General features: G+C 39.0%; 1 protein-coding gene across 1 annotated transcript in view; it reads right to left on the bottom strand.

Moving 5' to 3' along the window:
- Positions 1–20920, bottom strand: part of LOC122801189 (collagen alpha-4(IV) chain-like) — a 1621248-nt gene that overhangs the window by 361567 nt on the left and 1238761 nt on the right. The window contains exon 32 of the mRNA XM_044070748.1: positions 6814–6957. Within this exon, the coding sequence (XP_043926683.1) occupies positions 6814–6957 (144 nt within the window). The remainder of the gene's footprint in view (positions 1–6813; positions 6958–20920) is intronic.

The following is a 20920-nucleotide window of genomic DNA, read 5'->3' as shown; positions in this document are numbered from 1 at the left end:
TCAGCCCTTCATCACTAGTCAGAATGTTCCAGTTATTCTGTACAACATTACAGATATCACCTATGTTGCTACTGTAGGTAAACATTAACTGGGGACTCCTTACAACTGTGGGTCTTTTATTTTTGTCTATCAGGGCTGGAGTGCGTCTAAGCCAAGGTTTATATTTGCTTTCCCTAAAGCCTTTGCTGGTGTTTATCAGCTTATCCACTTTATCTTCCCGATAACCCCTCTGTTGTAAACAGCCCTTAAGTGTAGCTAGTTCTTTATCATAATCACCATTATCCAAACATATCCTGGAGATCCTACTCGCCTGCCCCTGTACAATATTCGAATATGTATAATGTGGATGCATGCTATCATATGACAGTATCGTGTTCTTCCAACATTCTTTTTTGTATAGTTTTGATGTGAAACCATCTACACTCTGTGCTAAGTTTACATCCAAAAAATCTATAGAATCAAAGGAGGCTTTTAAAGTGAACCTAAAGAATGTTGTGGTCGAATGTAAAAAACTCACAAATTTCTGTAACATGTTCAAACTTCCATTCCATAATATAAAGACATCGTCCACAAAACGCACATACATCTTTATATATCCCTTCCATGCATCATTACTCAATATGTGGTTTTTCTCCCATTGGGCAAGGACTAGATTAGCATAAGTGTTGGCACAAGGGGTGCCCATGGCTACCCCCTGTGCCTGTCTATATATAGACTCTGCTCCTATGAAAATATTGTTCTCCAATACCAATAACAGAAGTTCCTTTATTAGGCTAATCTTGACCTCTGTAACTCCTAGGTCGTTCAAGAGGGTACTTAACATATCCACTCCATATTCATTGTTAATGACTGTGAATAAGTTGTTTATATCTAGGGTGGCCATCAATAACTTATCCTTCTTATCCATATAATCTACCCTACCCAACTTCATCAAGAAGTCACCTCTGTCCAACAAAATATTCTCAATCCCTTCAACATAGGGTTTTAATTGATGTTCCAACCATATAGAGATATTCTCAGTCACCCACCCCCTCCAGGTTGTATCTAGCACAACAACCACCCCACCCTTATCTGCCGGTTTTGTTGTTAAATCTGTATTATTACATAAACTCTGCAATGCTGTCCTCTGTGTTTGAGTAAGATTGTAAAATCTGCTGGTATCTCCTTCAATGAAGTATCTTATCAAATCTTGCTCACATCCCCTAATGAACAATTTCAGGGTGGGTATAATAGTAGATTGAGGGAACTACTCCAAGATGAAAGCACATATACCCAGATTAATCCATTGGGTGTGAGACAAGCCATAGATAGGGTACATCATGCCCTGCAAAGGATGAAGTTTGAGATGAGAATTACTGATGATACTTTTGACTTTCTTTGGTTAGAAAAAGCAGTCACGCCTGTCTTCAAGGCACTCCCTAAGATTCATAAGTCCCTGGTTAACCCACCCCTGAGACCCATAGTTTCAGGGAGGGGGTGGGTGACTGAGAATATCTCTATATGGTTGGAACATCAATTAAAACCCTATGTTGAAAAGATTGAGAATATTTTATTGGACACAGGTGACTTCTTGATGAAGTTGGGTAGGGTAGATTATATGGATAAGAAGGATAAGTTATTGATGGCCACCCTAGATATAAACAACTTATTCACAGTCATTAACAATGAATATGGAGTGGATATGTTAAGTACCCTCTTGAACGACCTAGGAGTTACTGAGGTCAAGATTAGCCTAATAAAGGAACTTCTGTTATTGGTATTGGAGAACAATATTTTCATAGGAGCAGAGTCTATATATAGACAGGCACAGGGGGTAGCCATGGGCACCCCTTGTGCCAACACTTATGCTAATCTAGTCCTTGCCCAATGGGAGAAAAACCACATATTGAGTAATGATGCATGGAAGGGATATATAAAGATGTATGTGCGTTTTGTGGACGACGTCTTTATATTATGGAATGGAAGTTTGAACATGTTACAGAAATTTGTGAGTTTTTTACATTCAACCACAACATTCTTTAGGTTCACTTTAAAAGCCTCCTTTGATTCTATAGATTTTTTGGATGTAAACTTAGCACAGAGTGTAGATGATTTCACATCAAAACTATACAAAAAAGAATATTGGAAGAACACGATACTGTCATATGATAGCATGCATCCACGTTATACATATTCGAATATTGTACAGGGGCAGGCGAGTAGGATCTCCAGGATATGTTTGGATAATGGTGATTATGATAAAGAACTAGCTACACTTAAGGGCTGTTTACAACAGAGGGATTATTGGGAAGATAAAGTGGATAAGCTGATAAACACCAGCAAAGGCTTTAGGGAAAGCAAATATAAACCTTGGCTTAGACGCACTCCAGCCCTGATAGACAAAAATAAAAGACCCACAGTTGTAAGGAGTCCCCAGTTAATGTTTACCTACAGCAGCAACATAGATGATATCTGTAATGTTGTACAGAATAACTGGAACATTCTGACTAGTGATGAAGGGCTGAGTGATATAGTAGGTTGTAGACCTAACTTCAGATATAGAAGAAACAAGAATCTGAAGGATTTGTTATGCAAAGAAAGGCTAAGTTGTCAAAATACAGTGGCAACAATAACGACGGGCACATTCCCGTGTGGGAGGTGCAAAGCTTGTGGCCACATTAATAAGAAGACTAACTTTGAGCATCCTGTCACACATAGGCAATTTGTGTTAAAAGGGAGGGCTACCTGTCGAACGACGGATATAGTATATTTAGCTGAGTGTAGCCATTGCCCTAGTTTTTATGTAGGAAAACTAACCAGATGTTAAAGACTAGGATATTACAGCACCTATCTAGCATTAGGAATGGGGATGTGCATAATGCTTTGAGCAGACATGTGATGGATAATGCAACACACAAATTCACTTTCAGGGCTATAGTAAACATAAGGCTTATCACTAGAGGGGGTGATGTGAAGCATTTGACAGAATTAGCAGAATCCAGATGGATCATTGAGCTTATGGCCAATCGTACACCAGGTTTAAATGATGTGATACCTGTTAAGCCCACCCTTCAAAAAAGGCGGGCTTTTTACTGAATCCTATTGGATATGCACTAGTTTAAAAGAAGGGGTTGTTTTATTGTAATTTTATCTGATGAAGGGAGAAGTCCCGAAAGCGCTCATCTTGTGTTTATGTGCAATAAAGATTTTAAGGAATAGCAGTGTCCTTGCCACGTTTTTTGGTGCATATTTGATTTTGGAATCGTAGGCTGGACTTTGGTATAGTACTCAACTTTTTTGCTTTATTTTATAAAGGTGTAATCCAGACTGATGTTTATGATTTAACCTACAGACAAGATTTTTAGCAACCAATCTTGAAAATAAGATATTTTATTTTAATAATATGTGTTTACTGGGATAGTGCACTGATCAACATTGACCCATTTCAGTTTCAACCTGGGTGAAAAACAAAACATTTCACATGCAAAAATGGAAGAAATGTAAGCATTAAATGAAAGGGCATAGAAAATGGTAGAACTTTCTTGTACTTGCAAAGTCATTAGTTATTTTTTCATTAACAAAGGCTTTCACTAGGACACAAGAAGTCTGCAGATGCAAGCAATTAATTATGAGAGGGCTTGACAGTGTACTTTGGATGGAATTTAAAGGGATTCATTCATGCATATAAAAAGTCAATAGCTGTTTTTTTTTTCCATTACCAACCTGGAGAGCAATTAACCATGAGAGATCTGAACTCTGTCTTCTGAGTAAACTGTACAAGGAACAATGTAATTAACATTTAAATGTACACTGGCACACAGAGTAGTGAAAATTAAAGAAGTCTAAAACTGTGGTAAGTGAATAATTTATAGAAGTAGTTGCTTCCCAGCAGCATTAGCATTTTAATAGATTTAATATAACAGTGCACAATTTAGTTTATTTATTTGAAGATAGCCAGTTTTCTTTTTCCTAGAGGTAAAAGTCAATGTTTACTGAAAGCATGTAAGCTGGTTTTCACAGTTGGGAAGGGAATATAAATAAGAAAAGAGTAGATATCAATTAGTATAAGCAGGAACACAGGCTGCAACATGAACTTTAGCATACATAACCTTAATTTTAGATTAAGTAATACCTTTGTGTTCAGCCATTGATATAGCTACTCCTGTCTTGAGTGGTAAACTTCATTTGTTAAAAACATACATAGTTTTCTGTATTTGTATTAGGGAAAGGGATGAGTGTCATGAAAATTTATTTAGCTTTTTATCATTTTCATTGAAGCAAAAAGTCTTAAAAATGTGACAGAGTTGAAATGGAGATGAGAATAAGCAAACCGATAAAGAGATTAGCTTGTCAAACATTAATGTGCACATGCAAGTTAAAAGTTGTAGATATACATTCAAAAGAAGTACCAGGTAAAATAGGAGGGAGCAATAGCTTTCTATCATAATGGCTACATTGTCCATATTATCACAGAATATAAATGGTCTTACAAGTATAGAAAAAAAGCAAAGTATATTGAATTACATAAAGAGGTGAAATGTGCAAATAGCAATTTTGCAGGATAGACATTTGGATAGAAATGAGCATATGCTTTTGACAAAAAAAAAAGGATTTCAGGGTGGATGTTGAGCAGAATATCAGTGACAAAGGAAAAGGGTGATAATAGTACACTGTTATTGGAATGACAGGTAGCATACTTACCTTTGGTGCAGAATGTTGTGAGCTCTTTTCCCATGTAGGGTAGACTGATTGCTGATGATTGAGTGCAGCATAAGGGGGGTAGGGTTACTCCACTCTTGAGTGTGTTGTCCCTCAAATAAGATGTTAAACTGAAGTCCAATCTCCTTGAGTTGCTGGTAGCTCAGGTGGATGTAAGAGATCCCATGGCATCTAGCAAAAAGAGTTGGGGAAGTTCTCTGATGTTCTGGCCAACGTTCCCCTAGTATTATAGATACCACCTCTGGACTTCAATGAAAAGAGCCCACTAGGGTAGAAGGATTAACCTTGTCAACAAAGGATAACCAATAAATGAACACTGTTTGATAGACGAGGGAAAAAAGACAAAAATGGCAGATTTGTGATTGTAAGATGTTATTGACAGGGGAGAAGGATTACGCTGGCATGCATTTATATTCTACATAAAATGGCTACTATGGAGCTTAGGAGAATTTTTTGCGAAATAATAAGTTGTCAGCAGGAAATATTATTAATGAGTGGGAACTGGAACACGATATGCAATAGTGAGAATGTATCAGGGTGACCTATAAAAGGAAATATAGCAAAAGTGAGTAGATTCTTAAATAAGTATATGAGAATATTTGGTACAGAAAGAATCCAGATAAAATTGACATCTTACTCCCCAAGGTATGACATCTGGCCTAGACAGGATAGAAATTATATTTCCCAAGAATCTGTATATTTATATACAATTGAAAGCGTTGAAACACATCTAATAACTATTTCAGGTCAGGTACTAATAAAAACTAAGATGGAGATGCAGGCTAATGCTTTTAAAAGCAGGCATTGCAATAAAGAGAGAGTGAAATTGGCTGGTCACACCACGCCACCAAAACTTTGTGCACAACCCTAGCTATAATTCTTTCTATACCTCTCATGATGGGATAACACCTCCCCTCTGCTAATGTTCTACCTCTGTTAAAGTCAGAAGTTAAACTAGTCTGTAGTATGACTCTGTAGTAAGTTAGTAACTCTACATGTGCAAGTATAACTTTTCATTTCAGGGCCTTTCCTTTCAGCACAATGTAAGTGGGAACTATCTCAGTGGCACAAAAGGAAGCTTAGATGAAGATAACAGATGTCCTTGTTTCAGTTAGAGGCTAATGTGATGAAGAGGCTAGCAATGGTGGAACAAGTGTGATGAGGCAATACCTTCTGTCCCAACAGGAAGGTGGGAGAATGGCTGCTCAGAGCTCCTACTGGGAACCAGAGGTAGAATGGAGTATCTTGCTAATGAAGGGGCAGGGCCTCTTAAGAGGTTACCACTCTTGTAGAAATGGGTGACATGCCATCAAATCAGGTAACTGCATGCCCTCTGATGGGCAGGCAATGTCAGGCTTAAGAGAAAATCCTCTGATTCCATCTATCAGTCATGACATTATTTCTGATGCATGACTTTTGCCCAGAGTGGAAGGGATAGGTTATTTGATTGTAGTCTCAGAGAGTAATCAGATCAGTAAATGGGCAGAGGAGGACAGCCTGATGGCCAAAGGTTGGATCGAAAAAAAAAAAGGATAAAGAATGTAGAAAAAAGGCAACTTTTTTTACAGAGCTAAATGAGTCTGCTCTATTTATATAGTATATATTTTGCACCTCCAAACCAAATGAATTTTCTTTATTTATACTAGTCTTCGTCACAACTGTAATATTGTAATACTATCAGAAGTCTTTCTTCTGAAAAGTGAAGGTGTTGTCCAGCTCCATTATTTTCTAAAGGTTCAGGGTAATGCTTCCCAATCTATGATACTACTGCTCTGCTGATAGATGCATAATAATGATATTCTGCCTAAAATGCTAAGCACAAAAGTAATACACACACACACACACACACACACACACACACACACACACACACACACACACACACACACACACATACACATGCACACGCACATACATGCATACGCACGCACGCACACATGCATACATGCATGCACGCACACACGCACGCGCGCGCACACACACACACACACACACACACACACACACACACACACACACACACAAAATAAATAAATAAAGCAACAAGAAATGTTATGTTTTTTGCATACCTTAATATGACTGCAAAGAAAAAAAATAACTACATGTATTATATACCTTTAATTCCCTTCAGGCCTATATGTCCATTCAACCCTTGTCTGCCTTTCTCTCCAGTAGGTCCTTTAATTCCAGGATGTCCCGATGGTCCTGGTGGCCCTCGGCTCCCTGGAAAACCATCACTTCCAGGCAGACCTTTGATACCTGCAAACAAAAAAAAAAATGCAAACATTTGGATATAATACAAATTCAATAACAAAGCTGTATAACTGGAAACAAATAGTCAGAGCACAAGTTACAGCCTGTTGTCTCCTGAATAGTGAAATTAGCAGCTCAGTGAGACATCACATTGCTTACAGCATAGTATCAGAAAAAAACAACTGTAGTAATACTTCCCTTAACAGAATCAAAATATGAAATCCTAAATAACTACTAATTATTTTGTATTCATGTTTTATTATTTGACATAATACTGACAGGTCTTTATAGCAACCACAACGTGTTCATGTTGGTACATATTACAATGTAATCCAACAGTATTTGTATTCATTTCAAATGACATTTATAAAGTAATAGTGGTTTTCTTAGCACAGTGTGTGCCAGAATGATGCTGCAATCTGATTTGAATGGCATAGCTGCTCCATTTTTGCTACTGTGTTTCACATCTGGAATGCTGCCCCAGTAGTTTGGATCAAACTGCATTCTATTCACAATGACTCATTAATATTAAGCAGTGATGTGAGTCTGTCAATCATTTTCATACCTGTTTGCTTCCACAACCCTTTTGTTTAGTAACAGTGGTTCAAATTTGTTTGTCTTTCGGCTTTTCCCGGTTAGGGGTCGCCACAGCGGAACTCCGGTCCGCTAATGATTGGCAGTTGATTTTTACATACCGGCTTGCCAGGCCTGACGCACAACCTTCAACGAAGGTACGCCCATTCACGCATGTCTCCATGCAGAAGACGCTCTAGCTGAGCAACAAACCGGACAGCATCTTACTGTGAGACGACAACGCTTCCGCAGCACCACCACCGTGGGTGTAGTAACAGTGATTCAAATACGCACTGTAAATAATGTAGAGCAGCATGATAACTAGGGATGATGATTTATAACAACTTTGTCTGCTTTCATTATAGAGTGACTACAAACAAAAACTGTTTTTTATGAAATTCATTAATTTTGCAAAAATAAGAAAATGGATGACAGTTAACAACTCGCATTGGATGCCAGTTCACTCAGATGGCATAGGGCAGGTTGTCTTGATTCACCAGTGACTAGGTATTGACCAGTGATGTAAGTGCCCAGTGAGCTGTCAGAGAAACAAATGATTAAGTGGTCATTGGCTATCTCATTTTTCAAAGAAAGAGAACAGCACATTTCATGCATGTAACAGCTCCTATGTGGTCCAACATTGCTGCTAGGAAGTCATCTGATGATCACCACACATCGGAATGTATTTATCTATGAAAGCCACAGGGCATTTCATGACTGTACCTGGTGAAGGTGCAGTTAATGAACAGCATATAAATGAACACTTTCCAAATGCATGACGGTGCAGTGGTGCAGTGGTAATGTTGTCACCTTACAACAAGAGGGTCTCCAGTTTGATTCTTGGTTGGGGTGCCCTCTGTGTGGAGTCTGCATGTCCTCCCTGCTTTCATGTGTGTTTTCTCCCAGATAACAAAAACGTATTTCTCCCTGGCCCTCTGCTGAAAATTGGCTTCATTCCAAGTTAGACTTTTCCACTAAACAAATGTTAAATAAATAGAAACATTATACTATCTCCTGGGATCTGCTGCACACTATACAGATGGTAATATATATGCAATGAGTGAAATCTGTGTCCAGAATTCAGTACGATCAGGATAATTTTATATATATATATATATATATATATATATATATATATATATATATATATATATATATATACACACACATACTAACCTACATGTATATGCACATATCTAAATAATATATATACATATACATGGATTCACTATACAATCTCGAAGTACTGAAATGTCGAAATTCAGTACTTCAAGACTGAATAGTCGAAAAACCACATACCCGAAAACCCACAATCACGAATACTACAATCGCATTCACACACACACACACACACACACAAACCAGGACAAAATCACACACACATACACCTACCTAACTAAACGAACATAACAGCACACACAAACACACTTAACCTACCTATAAGCAGGGGGGCAAGACCCCCTGCACCCCCCCAAACCCCACCTACTTATATATTCTAACTCTGAGGTCGCGCTAAATGCACAAACACACAACAAACACCACCGCACACACTCATACACACTAAAATCCCTACCCATTATCCTCAAACACACAACACTTACCTGAAACCACAGATAAATCCACAAACAGCACCACACATCATGAATGCGACACCATGATAGCGGCAGATTCGGCCTAGTGTAGCTTCAGTTAACTGCACTTTCCACTATTCGGTCTCAATGTACTGAATTTCGACATTTCAGTACATCGAGATTATCTAATGTATCTATATACACACACACATACATCTTTATTGCACTTAAATAATTAGCTACCTTATCTATCTATCTATATATTTAAATATGTAAATTATTGAACATTATAATGGCTGTTTATACAACATGTATGGACCCTAAACAAAGTCAAAAGCCATAGGCTATGTGTGAAGCAGTACACAGAATGTCATACATCATGACTCTTACAGCACCTTGCTGAGAAAAAAAAAGTCATTAAATGACGTTTTGTACATATCATGAATGTTTTTGACTTCTAATGAATATCAACAACAATAAGATAAATACGAGATTTGATGTTCATTATTTAAAACTTTATTAGCCTGTAAAAGTAAAATTAAAAATAAAATTCTCTAAATAAAATTAGGGAAACAAAAATAAAATAATGCCCATGATGCCACGGTTACTTTAACTGTAAAATAGGATGATCAGTATGTAAAATATGATCAGGAATATACAGTAAGCTAACATTAAGCTGAATATGCTTTAGACAAAAAAAAAAATTCTAAAAACTATTTATTTATTTATTCATCTTTCTTTACTGGGAAAGTCCGACTGGGATAAAACTGTTTCTCATGGAGACCTCGGGAGAAAAGCTTCACATTTAACACCAGCTTTGGCAAATACATAAAATACAGTTATATGATATCAGAAGGAATACAAAATATAGGTAAGTGTACATACACGAGAGAGAAAGAGTTTTACAATAGCTTACATAAACATTATTGCTTGCATAGGTATATACAGTGCTGAACATTCACTGGAAATAGACTGAGGCTTGTATACAGCAATTGTGACATAACATTGCAAATGATACTGTCATATTACCAATGATTTCTAGCAATTAAAGTGATGAAAAGAAGAGGCAGCTTAACTATAGAAATATTAGACAGGGGACGGTGGCTGATAATGAAATATATTATAATATGTCAGAAGTAGAGCAGCTCTAAAAGTATTGTTGCATTTAAGTAATTAGGAAAGTGAGAATGGTTGAGGCTGCTTGGACTGTTAGTAGGGGTACTAGGTTTGGATAGATGAGGACAGAGAGTGATAAAACTTTGACATAAATTACATTTTATACACCAACTCCCCATATCCATATGCTATATTCAGAGACTCCACTCCCTGCGACTCTGAAATAACCTTCCGAACTGCACACGGATTGACATTTAGTATTTTTAATTCATCACTAATTCCATTCCTGAAACAATTTTTAAAGTTATAGCATGATCAAGACAAGCAGTATTCTCTGTCAGTACTTCATCAAGTGGTGTTATTACCTCTTCAAAGAATGCCACAGTACTCAAGGTAAGATCTTCCCTTAGTTATACCATACTGTTCCACAATTCATAGAGGCATGTATCCTCTGTAATTTTGGATAAGCTCCTTTATCAATCTCTTGATGAACATTTATTTTATATATGCCCCCCCCCCCCACACTTACGACCATTAGCTGCTCTACAATTACTACAAGCCAGTTTATTCTCGGTCAATGCCAGTGTGGCTATTGCCTTAACAAGAGGTGACTGGAGAGAGACATCATCCAGGCAAATCAGCACTTTGCTTTTACTCTGGCCCCCTACATACTATCAGCCTTCTCTGCAGGCCTACTCTACACTAAGTAGTTCACCAGTTCCATTGACTGCCCTGAATAGCAGCCAGGCAGCCTACAACAGATGACTAATATCACCACCTACCCTCGGTTTCAGCTTTAAGCCCACCAAATGACTTGCCACTCTTCTGAACCTGCCACAATCATCACTATGATGGCCTAGAGGGAAGCCTTCATTTATACAGCAGGGCATTTTAACTGAGCCCCTAACTCCACACCCCTCCTCTGGTGGCTGACATGAACACTTATGTCACTGCAAGGTCCAACAACATCCTTTGCATATTCTTGGGAGCTTCTACACATATGCCATTGAAATACACCATTACTGGCTTAGCAGTGCCGAACTCATGCCTTAAGTTCTGGCTGATTTTCATGCTTCTGCTTTTATGGTGGTGCCTTGCCAAACAACACCACTACTCCTTCTCCCCAGGATGGACATGCCAGTGGTAGTACCTTAGTCACTACTTGGACATAAGTTATCTAGGTAATTGTTAGGCCTTTATCCCTGTATGCCATAGAGCAAGCACTCGCAATCTATGAATTTACACAGAATAATAGCTATACTGACCAGTCTAATGGCTAATCACCCTTGACGTCCACATCCCACCGCCAGCCCCCAGTAGGGAAACCTCCATAAAAAAAACTTCTCCAAATCTAACTTCATGCTACTCAAGTCAGAAGTGGCAAACTTCATGACACCCATGCAGACGGGAACTGAAAGTTCGACTGCTGAGTCCTACACTAAGGCACTGTACGAGCACATCCACTCATGCATGAATCGTGCCATTCCAAATAGAACCAAGATGTTCTCCTCCAAAAAAAAAAAGCCAATCTGGTGATCCCCTGCCATAAACAAACTACACAACAGAAGGAAGAAACTGTTGCAGGAAAGAAAAAATCCCAGGATGCAAAATACTCCCTTATCAGCCTCAGTAAGAAGCTGAGATCCCTCATAAAATGCTCCAAAGCTAGTTATGAAAATAAAATTGCCAAAAATTCCAAGGACAACCACAAGGCATTCTATAGTTATGTCAAGAATCTAAATGGCAATGCTCAGATCTGTTCTGAGCTACAACAGAATGGCATTAAATATACTGATCCCAAGGCTATTGCCAATATTCTGGCAGATCGATTCAGTGCCAACTTCACCCCCCTCTCACCCCCTAAAGGGCTCAGCTCAATACCAAAAGATTGCCAAATTCTGGTAATCACGGCCACACAGGTAAAGAACACACTCTTCAAAGCTAAAAATACAGCATTCATGGGACAAGATGACATCCCAGGCTGTGTACTACATGAACTACAAAATGAACTGGCACCTCACCTAAGTGTCATGTTTAATCATAGCCTCACCTCAGGCTTCGTGCCCACGGAGTGGCGCACAGCTACAGTTATCCCCCTCCACAAGGGGGGATCCACCTTGGATCCCGGGAACTACTGTCCCATCAGTCTGACGAGCCTAATCTGCAAAGCCATGGAATGCATTATCATGGAACTTATAAACAAAGACATTGGCAACCTTCAAACACTGGACCCCACCCAGTTTGGTTTTGTAAAGGGCCAATCTTGTCTCCCCAACCTGATTGACTTCTTCGAATCAGTATTCAGAGCTGTGGATGAGGGCAAGACAGTCCACACAGCCTATCTGGACCTCGCCAAGGCGTTCAACACCATCCCCCACTCTGGAATCATAGCTAAACTTACCACGCTGGGCATTAATCCCTACGACACTCGATGGGTTGCAAACTGGCTTACTGACAGAACCCACACTGTAAAAGTAGCCGACTCAAAATCCACCTCCAGACAAATGACAAGTGAAGTACCTCAAGGTTCAGTACTGGGACCGCTCTTGTTTGGCATCTACTTCTCTGAAGTACAAGCCAGCACTAAGGGACTCTGGCTAACAAAGTTTGCAGATGACTGCAAACTGGGAGCCATTATTGAATCCCCAAATGATGTGGATATTCTACAAAAGGGCCTTACAGAAACATATGCTTGGTGCCAGAGCCATGGGCTCAAGCTCAGTGCCAAGAAATGTATAATTATCCCCTTTGGGAAAAAACATGTACCCATGAATTACCATATAAGTGGCAGCACACTAAACACTGAAAGTGTGATAAGGGACTTAGGGACACAAGTGGACAGTGGTCTCACCTTCGATAACCACATCACCACAACAGTCAGGAAATCCTTATATGTGGCATACCTCATCATTAAGGGCTTTTCATCCAGAAAAAAGGAGGTCATTGTCCCACTGTACTCATCCCTCATTAGACCCATTATAGAGTACAATGCCCCGTTTGGTATGCACCTCGCAAGACATCTGCAACAACTGGAAAGGCCACAGAAATACCTCACTAAAAGAATCACAGGCCTAAAGCAGATGCCCTATGCTGACCATCTAAAAAACTCCAGCTATACTCTGTCACATATCGCCTGCTCAGAGGCGATTTCTGCTTAACATACAAGGCCATGTCAAACCCAGAGCTGTTGGACATGCTACACTTAAAGAAAGCCCAATCCCTCAGAGCCACACGTGCCAGGGATCTAAACCTGGTCATCACAATGAACAAAACATGCTGAAGGGATAGGTTCCTGACCCAGAGATTCCCCATACTCTGGAATAGACTGCCCATACATGTCAAGCTGAGCGCCTCTTTGGCCCTCTTCAAAAAGAACCTTGACGATTGGATGGGAGATAGGAAATTCACTCCAGGGATCACTTCAATCACCCTGTTAGACAGAGGACCAGGGAAGTAATAGCCAGGGAATTGTTATGACTAAGCTTGTATAGGCCCTAGGGCCGATAGCCTAGTACCAGCCTATGAACCTATAATTGTGAGAGTCTGAGACAACCATACTGCAATCACTTTTCTCTCACCACAGACATTATTCTGTGATGCATGATAATGAGGAGTGGGTATCTGGAGGACTGCAGTAATGAGGAGTGGGCATCTGAAGGACTGCATTAATGAGGAGTGGGCATCTGGTGAACTGCAGTAATGAGGAGTGGGTATCTGGAAGACTGCGTTAATGAGGAGTGGGCATCTGGAGGACTGCAGTAATGAGGAGTGGATATCTGGAGGACTGCATTAATGAGGAGTGGGAATCTGGAGGACTGCTTTCCCTACAGAGGATGGGGGGTGGCTTGCACTTTGTATAAGGCTGCAGTGAGCTACCTGCTATCCCAGGAGACTAGAAGAAGAAGTTATAAGCACATCTGAACACACCGTCATGGTAAGAGTGCTGATGGTGACACTCCCAGTGTACATCTGGATTCCTGAATAATAGCTTAACTGAGCTGCACCTACTGAAATTTGGAAGGTTTCAGTCCACCAAAAGCAGCAGGACTCATCTGCACTACACTGATCATGGATGTGAGCAAACAAGGTCACTGTCATCTCTTTTGCACCCAGATAGGCTTGAATGGGAGACCAGCAGATGTATGAGGAAGCTCAGACAGGAGCATCTCCATTCCTGTGACATTAAAACAAGCAGCTATTGAGAAATCTAGGTTGGTTCCCCTACCCCATCTATCAGCAAAGTAGGACTGAAGGGAAAGGTCATTGCTCTAAGTAAGGATTGGAAATAAAAGACTGTGATCTGTAGAAAGTCAAGCTTGACATAGCTTAAGTATGTAACTCCATAAAACAAAAATGTAGATGGTTAGTAATTCAAGCAACAGAAACTCAGTATTACAAATAGGTCACAAAATAAGCAGTCCAAAAAATGAAAGCTGTGCATAGTGCAATAAGGTTATCAGACACCTCAGACTACCCATGGAAAGCAAGAAATGAAGCAAAAATATATATAAAAATCAGGATGGTGCATCGAAGAACACATGCATGTCTGCATGGTCCTAAAATTTGTGCACGAGGTCTATGGTTTGAAAACAAACCAAAGGTAAATTTATCTGCCCAGTAGCCAGATGCATTTTCTTTGAATGTGGGTTTCAATGCTGTTCTAATGAATGTGAGTCTCAAGGACAAAGACAGAGAAGCTTACTGTTATGCTAAGTCTGTTTTCATTGTGAGACTGTCTTGTTTTGTTTAGCAAATGGCTATCAGTGTTTGTGCTATAAAATTTGAAATAAAAGTTTTAAATATCTGTAATCATTGTAGAAATAAAGAAGAAAATAGTAAACATACTGACAGTGTTTATGATAACTGGGGAGAAAGAGCCAAGTAATGGGACACTGCAATGACTGGTGGGGTTGCTGCGGAGTGGTAGGCCTCATCAATTATCCTGTCTAGGGCCCCATTTCACCATGATCTGGTTCTGGGTAGAGAGAGAAGATTGTGCTCTGAACCTCTAAGAGCACGGAGCATGGAACAATAGTGGGATTTGTCTATACGTTTTTGGACTGGAGGTTCTATTAACATGAAAGAAATTGTACATAAACTGGTATACATTCTGTGGGAAAATAACACTGTAAGATTGATGATGCCAATTTCTGACTTGCATACTTGTAAGGAAAAGCAACATAAGTCCTGTAACCTGGATGGTGCTTTGTTATTTCACAAAATATAGTTGTCCATCAAAGGAAATTCTCTGACACACAAAAAACGTAGCCTAATCGGATATTAAATGCTCAGAGGCAGGTACATTTATAGACTTTAAGGTTATATAGAGGCCTTAAAATGATACCAAGAGTTGTTGGGGCACTATAAGAGCTTAATGAGAGACATGTATGATGGCTTACTCTTTGTCATCAAGTATTTTCAGAAACTGTTTTGGGAGTAGTGAAAGTGTGCAGTTTAAAAGTAGAAGAGATGGGGAAATTTCATTTTCAATCACAAATATGTCAGTGGAAGGTAGCATGTGTGAACTGTCTCTCTCACCACTAACAGAAAGTTAAATGGAGTATGCAAGACTGACATGTTTTTGCTATAGAAAACAGGGTCTGTTTTCCGAAGCATAAAATGAACATTCTTAAATTGGCCTTGATAAACAAACTGTAGTGGGTTATCTGAACATGGACAAGTGAGGGCTCAGTATGACACCAGAAACCTCAGAACCTAAGTATACCAGTTACAATTTCAAATGTATGAGGGCGTGACTGAATTTTAGAAGAAAGAGTTAAAATTTCCTAATCTGTGGGTAATGACTTTAGGACTGAAGCCAAAAAGCTCGAAACTATGGCTATGCAGAATACAGCATGAAAACCAAGTGCAGAAGCAACCTCTGCAGAAAAGTGTAGAAGTTTAAATGCCTCTTCAAAACGTGGTATGAAGCATAACTGTGTTGATGGGCAAGCCAAAGTAGATGTGATAAATGAATGTGAAATCTCTGAAAAGACAAGTGGGAACAAAATTAGTAAAATTATTAATCAGAAAACCAAACTGAGTCAAAAGAAACCGGTTACTAATATAAAATCTATTTTTTGATACATCACATAAAAGAAGCACAGCCTCAAGACCTTTAGAAAGTCTGCTTCAGTGAAACTTTTGTCAGTCAACAAACCTCTGAAGTCAAGTAAAGCGAAAGTAAAAGGTCTTTCATATACAAATCAGCGCATGCATAATTGCAGTAAAGGCAGCTTCAGGTCTTCAAATTCAACTTAATCTTTATTAAGCTGTTTTATCACAAAATACTATGGCAATAAATGAATGAATGAGCAATCCATTCCTGAGATTCAAAAAAATTTTATTCAGAGGTAGGCACTTATAAATAAAATAAATACCAAGAGCCCTTTCAAATTCAGTGACAAGTACTCCTCAATCATTCTATATGATTTGTAGAATCACTGCAGTGGGCCATCTCCTCGGCTGAGCTATATGCTAATGAGCGATTCTAGGAAAGTGGCCATCTTTATTAGCCATGTGCTCTGTCCAGGAAGAGCCTGCAGTAAAGCATTTACATAGCCAAGCAATTCAGGAAATGACTTAGTATGGGTGTTTGGTAGGGTAGGTATATATGTGTGTGTGTGTGTGTGTGTGTGTGTGTGTGTGTGTGTGTGTGTGTGTGTGCGCACATCTGTGTGCCATCATGTTTGTGTGGGGGGGCTGCCATACCTCTTAACTCCACTAAGCTAATAAGCAAATCCTGAAATATTTGGTGGAAGAAACCACTATACACTAGGAAAAGTATATGCTACCGTAAGTCAGTAAAAAAAGTTAATTGAACAACAGGAGGTTTGGCTGCACAAAATATATATGGGGAGACATTAGACACCAGAGATAGTATTTTTTATTATTATTGTCCCTTAAAAAGTTAATAGAACTTAAAAAGTTACTAGGAAAAATGGATTTTGCAGCACAAAAGGCAAATGACATACAGGGGGATACTAGACACCAGGACCAGTTTAATATTTTCTTAAGCTACTTATAGAGTTAATAGTACAGTGGGTTTGGGAGAGGGACACCAGGAACACTTTAATATTACCTTAAGCTACTAACAAAGTTAACACAACAACTAGTTTAGCAGTGGTATGAAAAGGATTCAAACTCTAAACCCTTGACACAGGAAGCAGTTCATTAAAAAGTAATGCTTTAGTCCTCTGTGCTAAAGTAGGACTTAATGCAAAACCAGGTCTTGCATCAGGATGTATGTTCTGAATGATAATCAGTATGACAGTCTAATGTCTGTACTGACTTATTGTAATGGTTCATGAGACATGAGGGGAGGAGCAGGTACAAGAGGTAAAATCAAGGAGAGCTGAGAGGGATGGGGAATGTCTGTAGGGGGAGGAATTGCCATTCCTCTAAACAGCCGTGTTAAAGATTTCTGGACAAAGCCAGCAGAAAGAACACTGGATGACACTAGGGAGAACCATTAAACATTAGTTGGAGTCACTTAAAAAGTTATTATAGAAACAGGTCTAGCATCACAATGCAGTTTCTGAACAATAAACAGAATGAAGGTCTAATGTCTGGCATTACTGACTGGTGTAATAATTTGAGATTTAGAAGGAGCAAGGAAAAAATAAGAGGGTACAACAGAGACTGCAAAGTCTGAGACAGGTGACATGTATGGTCGTGGTGGCAGTGTGTGTGTGTGTGTGTGTGTGTGTGTGTGTGTGTGTGTGTGTGTGTGTGTGTGTGTGTGTGTGTGTGTGTGTGTGTGTGTATTTGAACATGTGCATGTGTGTCTGGGAGAATGAATGAGTGGTGAGTCTGTGCCCATGCTTTGCATGGGCATCCAGAAGTGATTACCATAAGAAAGTGCTGATCAGCCCTTGCAGTAACACCACGTGATCCAGAGACATGTAAATTAAGTGATAATGAGGTGTAGTCTCATTGCAACTTACAGGTCTCTGAATCACATTTGCTGCAATTGTGGAAATTGCTACTTTTCACCACAGCAGTTTTTGCTAGTGCAGGGTGAGCTTTCTGAATCCTGCCCCATATCAATACAAACAGTATAATGTAGCATGGAACAGCTAAAGTTTTAGTAGTGGGCTAAATAAGCAGCATTAGTCATTAAGACTACAGCATAAGTTTATACAGTGTCTCGACTCACAGAAGGGATGTCAGTGGGAGTGGGAAAACATTAGGGTTCAGGTGTGAGCCAAGGCCTGCTCATACTAATGATGGACTGCATCAGCAAGCAGGTCAGAGAGCACACTTAAAGCTACTGTGAGCAGGTGATGTGGCACTACAGGCAGACTCAGAACTTCAGCAAATGACAGGGGACTGGAATGCAAAACTGAAGGCACAGAGGAATGAAACTAGACAAGCCAGTGGTCGTGCCAGCAAACTTTGGACATCAGAAGAATTTGAAAACTGAAAGAGAAGGGAAAGCAGTGGAACAGGTAAACTGCTTCAAGTATCTGTGAGGTGACGGTAGAAGAGAATGCTGATTGAGGTGGTCAAATCTAGAATCAACGGGCCTAAAAACAAATGGAGCAAAATGTCAGGGGTACTGTGTGAAAGAAGAATGCTAAAGATGATGAAAAGTAAAGTGTACAAAACAGTGGGACAGATAAAGAAATATGGATTATCAGAACAGAACTTAAAATAATCCAGTTGCAGAAAAGGTCAAGGTGAGCAGATAAAGGTGGTTCTGTCATATATGCAGCAAAGCAGAAGACAATTTGGTAAAGCAGATTTGGAAGAGAGAGGAAAAGGCAAGAGGAGATAAGGACATCCAGACAACAGATGAATGGACTGCATGAAGACTTCTGACAGCTGGGCATGACAGTCAGGGGAAAGTAGGAGAGTTTCTCTGACGTAAGAGAGGTGGCAACAGATGCCACACTAAGCACATGTAAACATGGAAAAAGGGGTTGATAAAGTTGATCAGGATGATGACAAATACAGTTTTAATTAGATTTAATACTTTACTATATGGTCTTTTAGACCAGCAAACACAAAATTACCTCAGTAGATTGTACAATAAAGTCTTTTTGCAATGGGTATTGTCTTAATTAATTAAAGTCATTCTATAAGAACCAACATCCGTGTCTCAGAAAGCTAAAATTCAGGTCAAGTGTTAGAAAGTTCAAAAGGCTGTCACTTTTTTACAACATCAAACAATCATTGCTATATTCTAACACACAGCAGTAATATATACAGAAGGGGAAATGACCATTACAGGTGCAGTACTTTGAAGAGAATGCTAAACCAAGGTATCTTTTGGTGGTAGCAAAACATACCAAGGCACCAGAGTTCTTGTTAAAAAGGGGATTTTATTTCAAATACAGTAAAGCAGTTCAGGCAGACTTGAACCCACAGAACTAGATATGCAGACAAGTTATAGAACACTCACATGCTGTAACTATACAGAACTAGATATGTAAACAAGTTATGGATCACTCACATACTGCAATTATACAGAACTAGATATGTAGACAAGTTATGGAACACTCACATACTGTAACTATACAGAACTAGATATGTAGACAGGTTATGGAACACTCACATACTGTAACTATACAGAACTAGATATGTAGACTAGTTATGGAACACTCACATACTGTAACTATACAGAGCTGGGTATGTAGACAAGCTTTGGAACACTCACATGCTATAACTATACAGAACTAGATATGTAGACAGGTTATGGAACACTCACATACTGTAACTATACAGAACTAGATATGTAGACAAGTTAGTGAACACTAACATACTGTAACTATGCAGAACTAGATATGTAGAAAAGTTATGGAACACTCACATACTGTAACTATACAGAACTAGATATGTAGACAAGTTATGGAACACTCACATACTGTAACTATATAGAACTAGGTACGTAGACAAGTTAGTGAATACTCACATACTGTAACTATACACAGCTAGATATGTAGACAAGTTATGGAACACTCACATACTGTAACTATACAGAACTAGATATGTAGATAAGTTATGGAACACTCACATACTGTAACTATACAGAACTAGGTATGTAGACAAGTTATGGAACACTCACATACTGTAACTATATAGAACTAGGTACGTAGACAAGTTAGTGAATACTCACATACTGTAACTATACACAGCTAGGTATGTAGACAAGTTATGGAACACTCAGATACTGTAACTATACAGAACTAGATATGCAGACAACTTATGGAACACTCACATACTGTAAATATACAGAACTAGGTATGTAGACAAGTTATGGAACACTCACATACTGTAACTATACAGAACTAGATATGTAGACAGGTTATGGATCACTCACATACTGCAATTATACAGAACTAGATATGCAGACAAGTTTTGGAACACTCACATGCTATAACTATACAGAACTAGATATGTAGACATTTTATGGAACGCTCACAATCTGTAATTATACAGAACTAGATATGTAGACAAGTTATGGAACACTCACATACTGTAACTATACAGAACTAGGTATGTAGACAAGTTATGGAACACTCACATACTGTAACTATATAGAACTAGGTACGTAGACAAGTTAGTGAATACTCACATACTGTAAATATACACAGCTAGATATGTAGACAAGTTATGGAACACTCACATACTGTAACTATACACAGCTAGATATGTAGACAAGTTATGGAACACTCACGTACTGTAACTATACAGAACTAGATATG

This window comes from Protopterus annectens, chromosome 4.part1, assembly GCF_019279795.1.
Source record: "Protopterus annectens isolate FY-2018-M chromosome 4.part1, PAN1.0, whole genome shotgun sequence".
NCBI lineage: Eukaryota > Metazoa > Chordata > Ceratodontiformes > Protopteridae > Protopterus > Protopterus annectens.
This window is presented reverse-complemented; position numbering and strand designations above follow the sequence as displayed.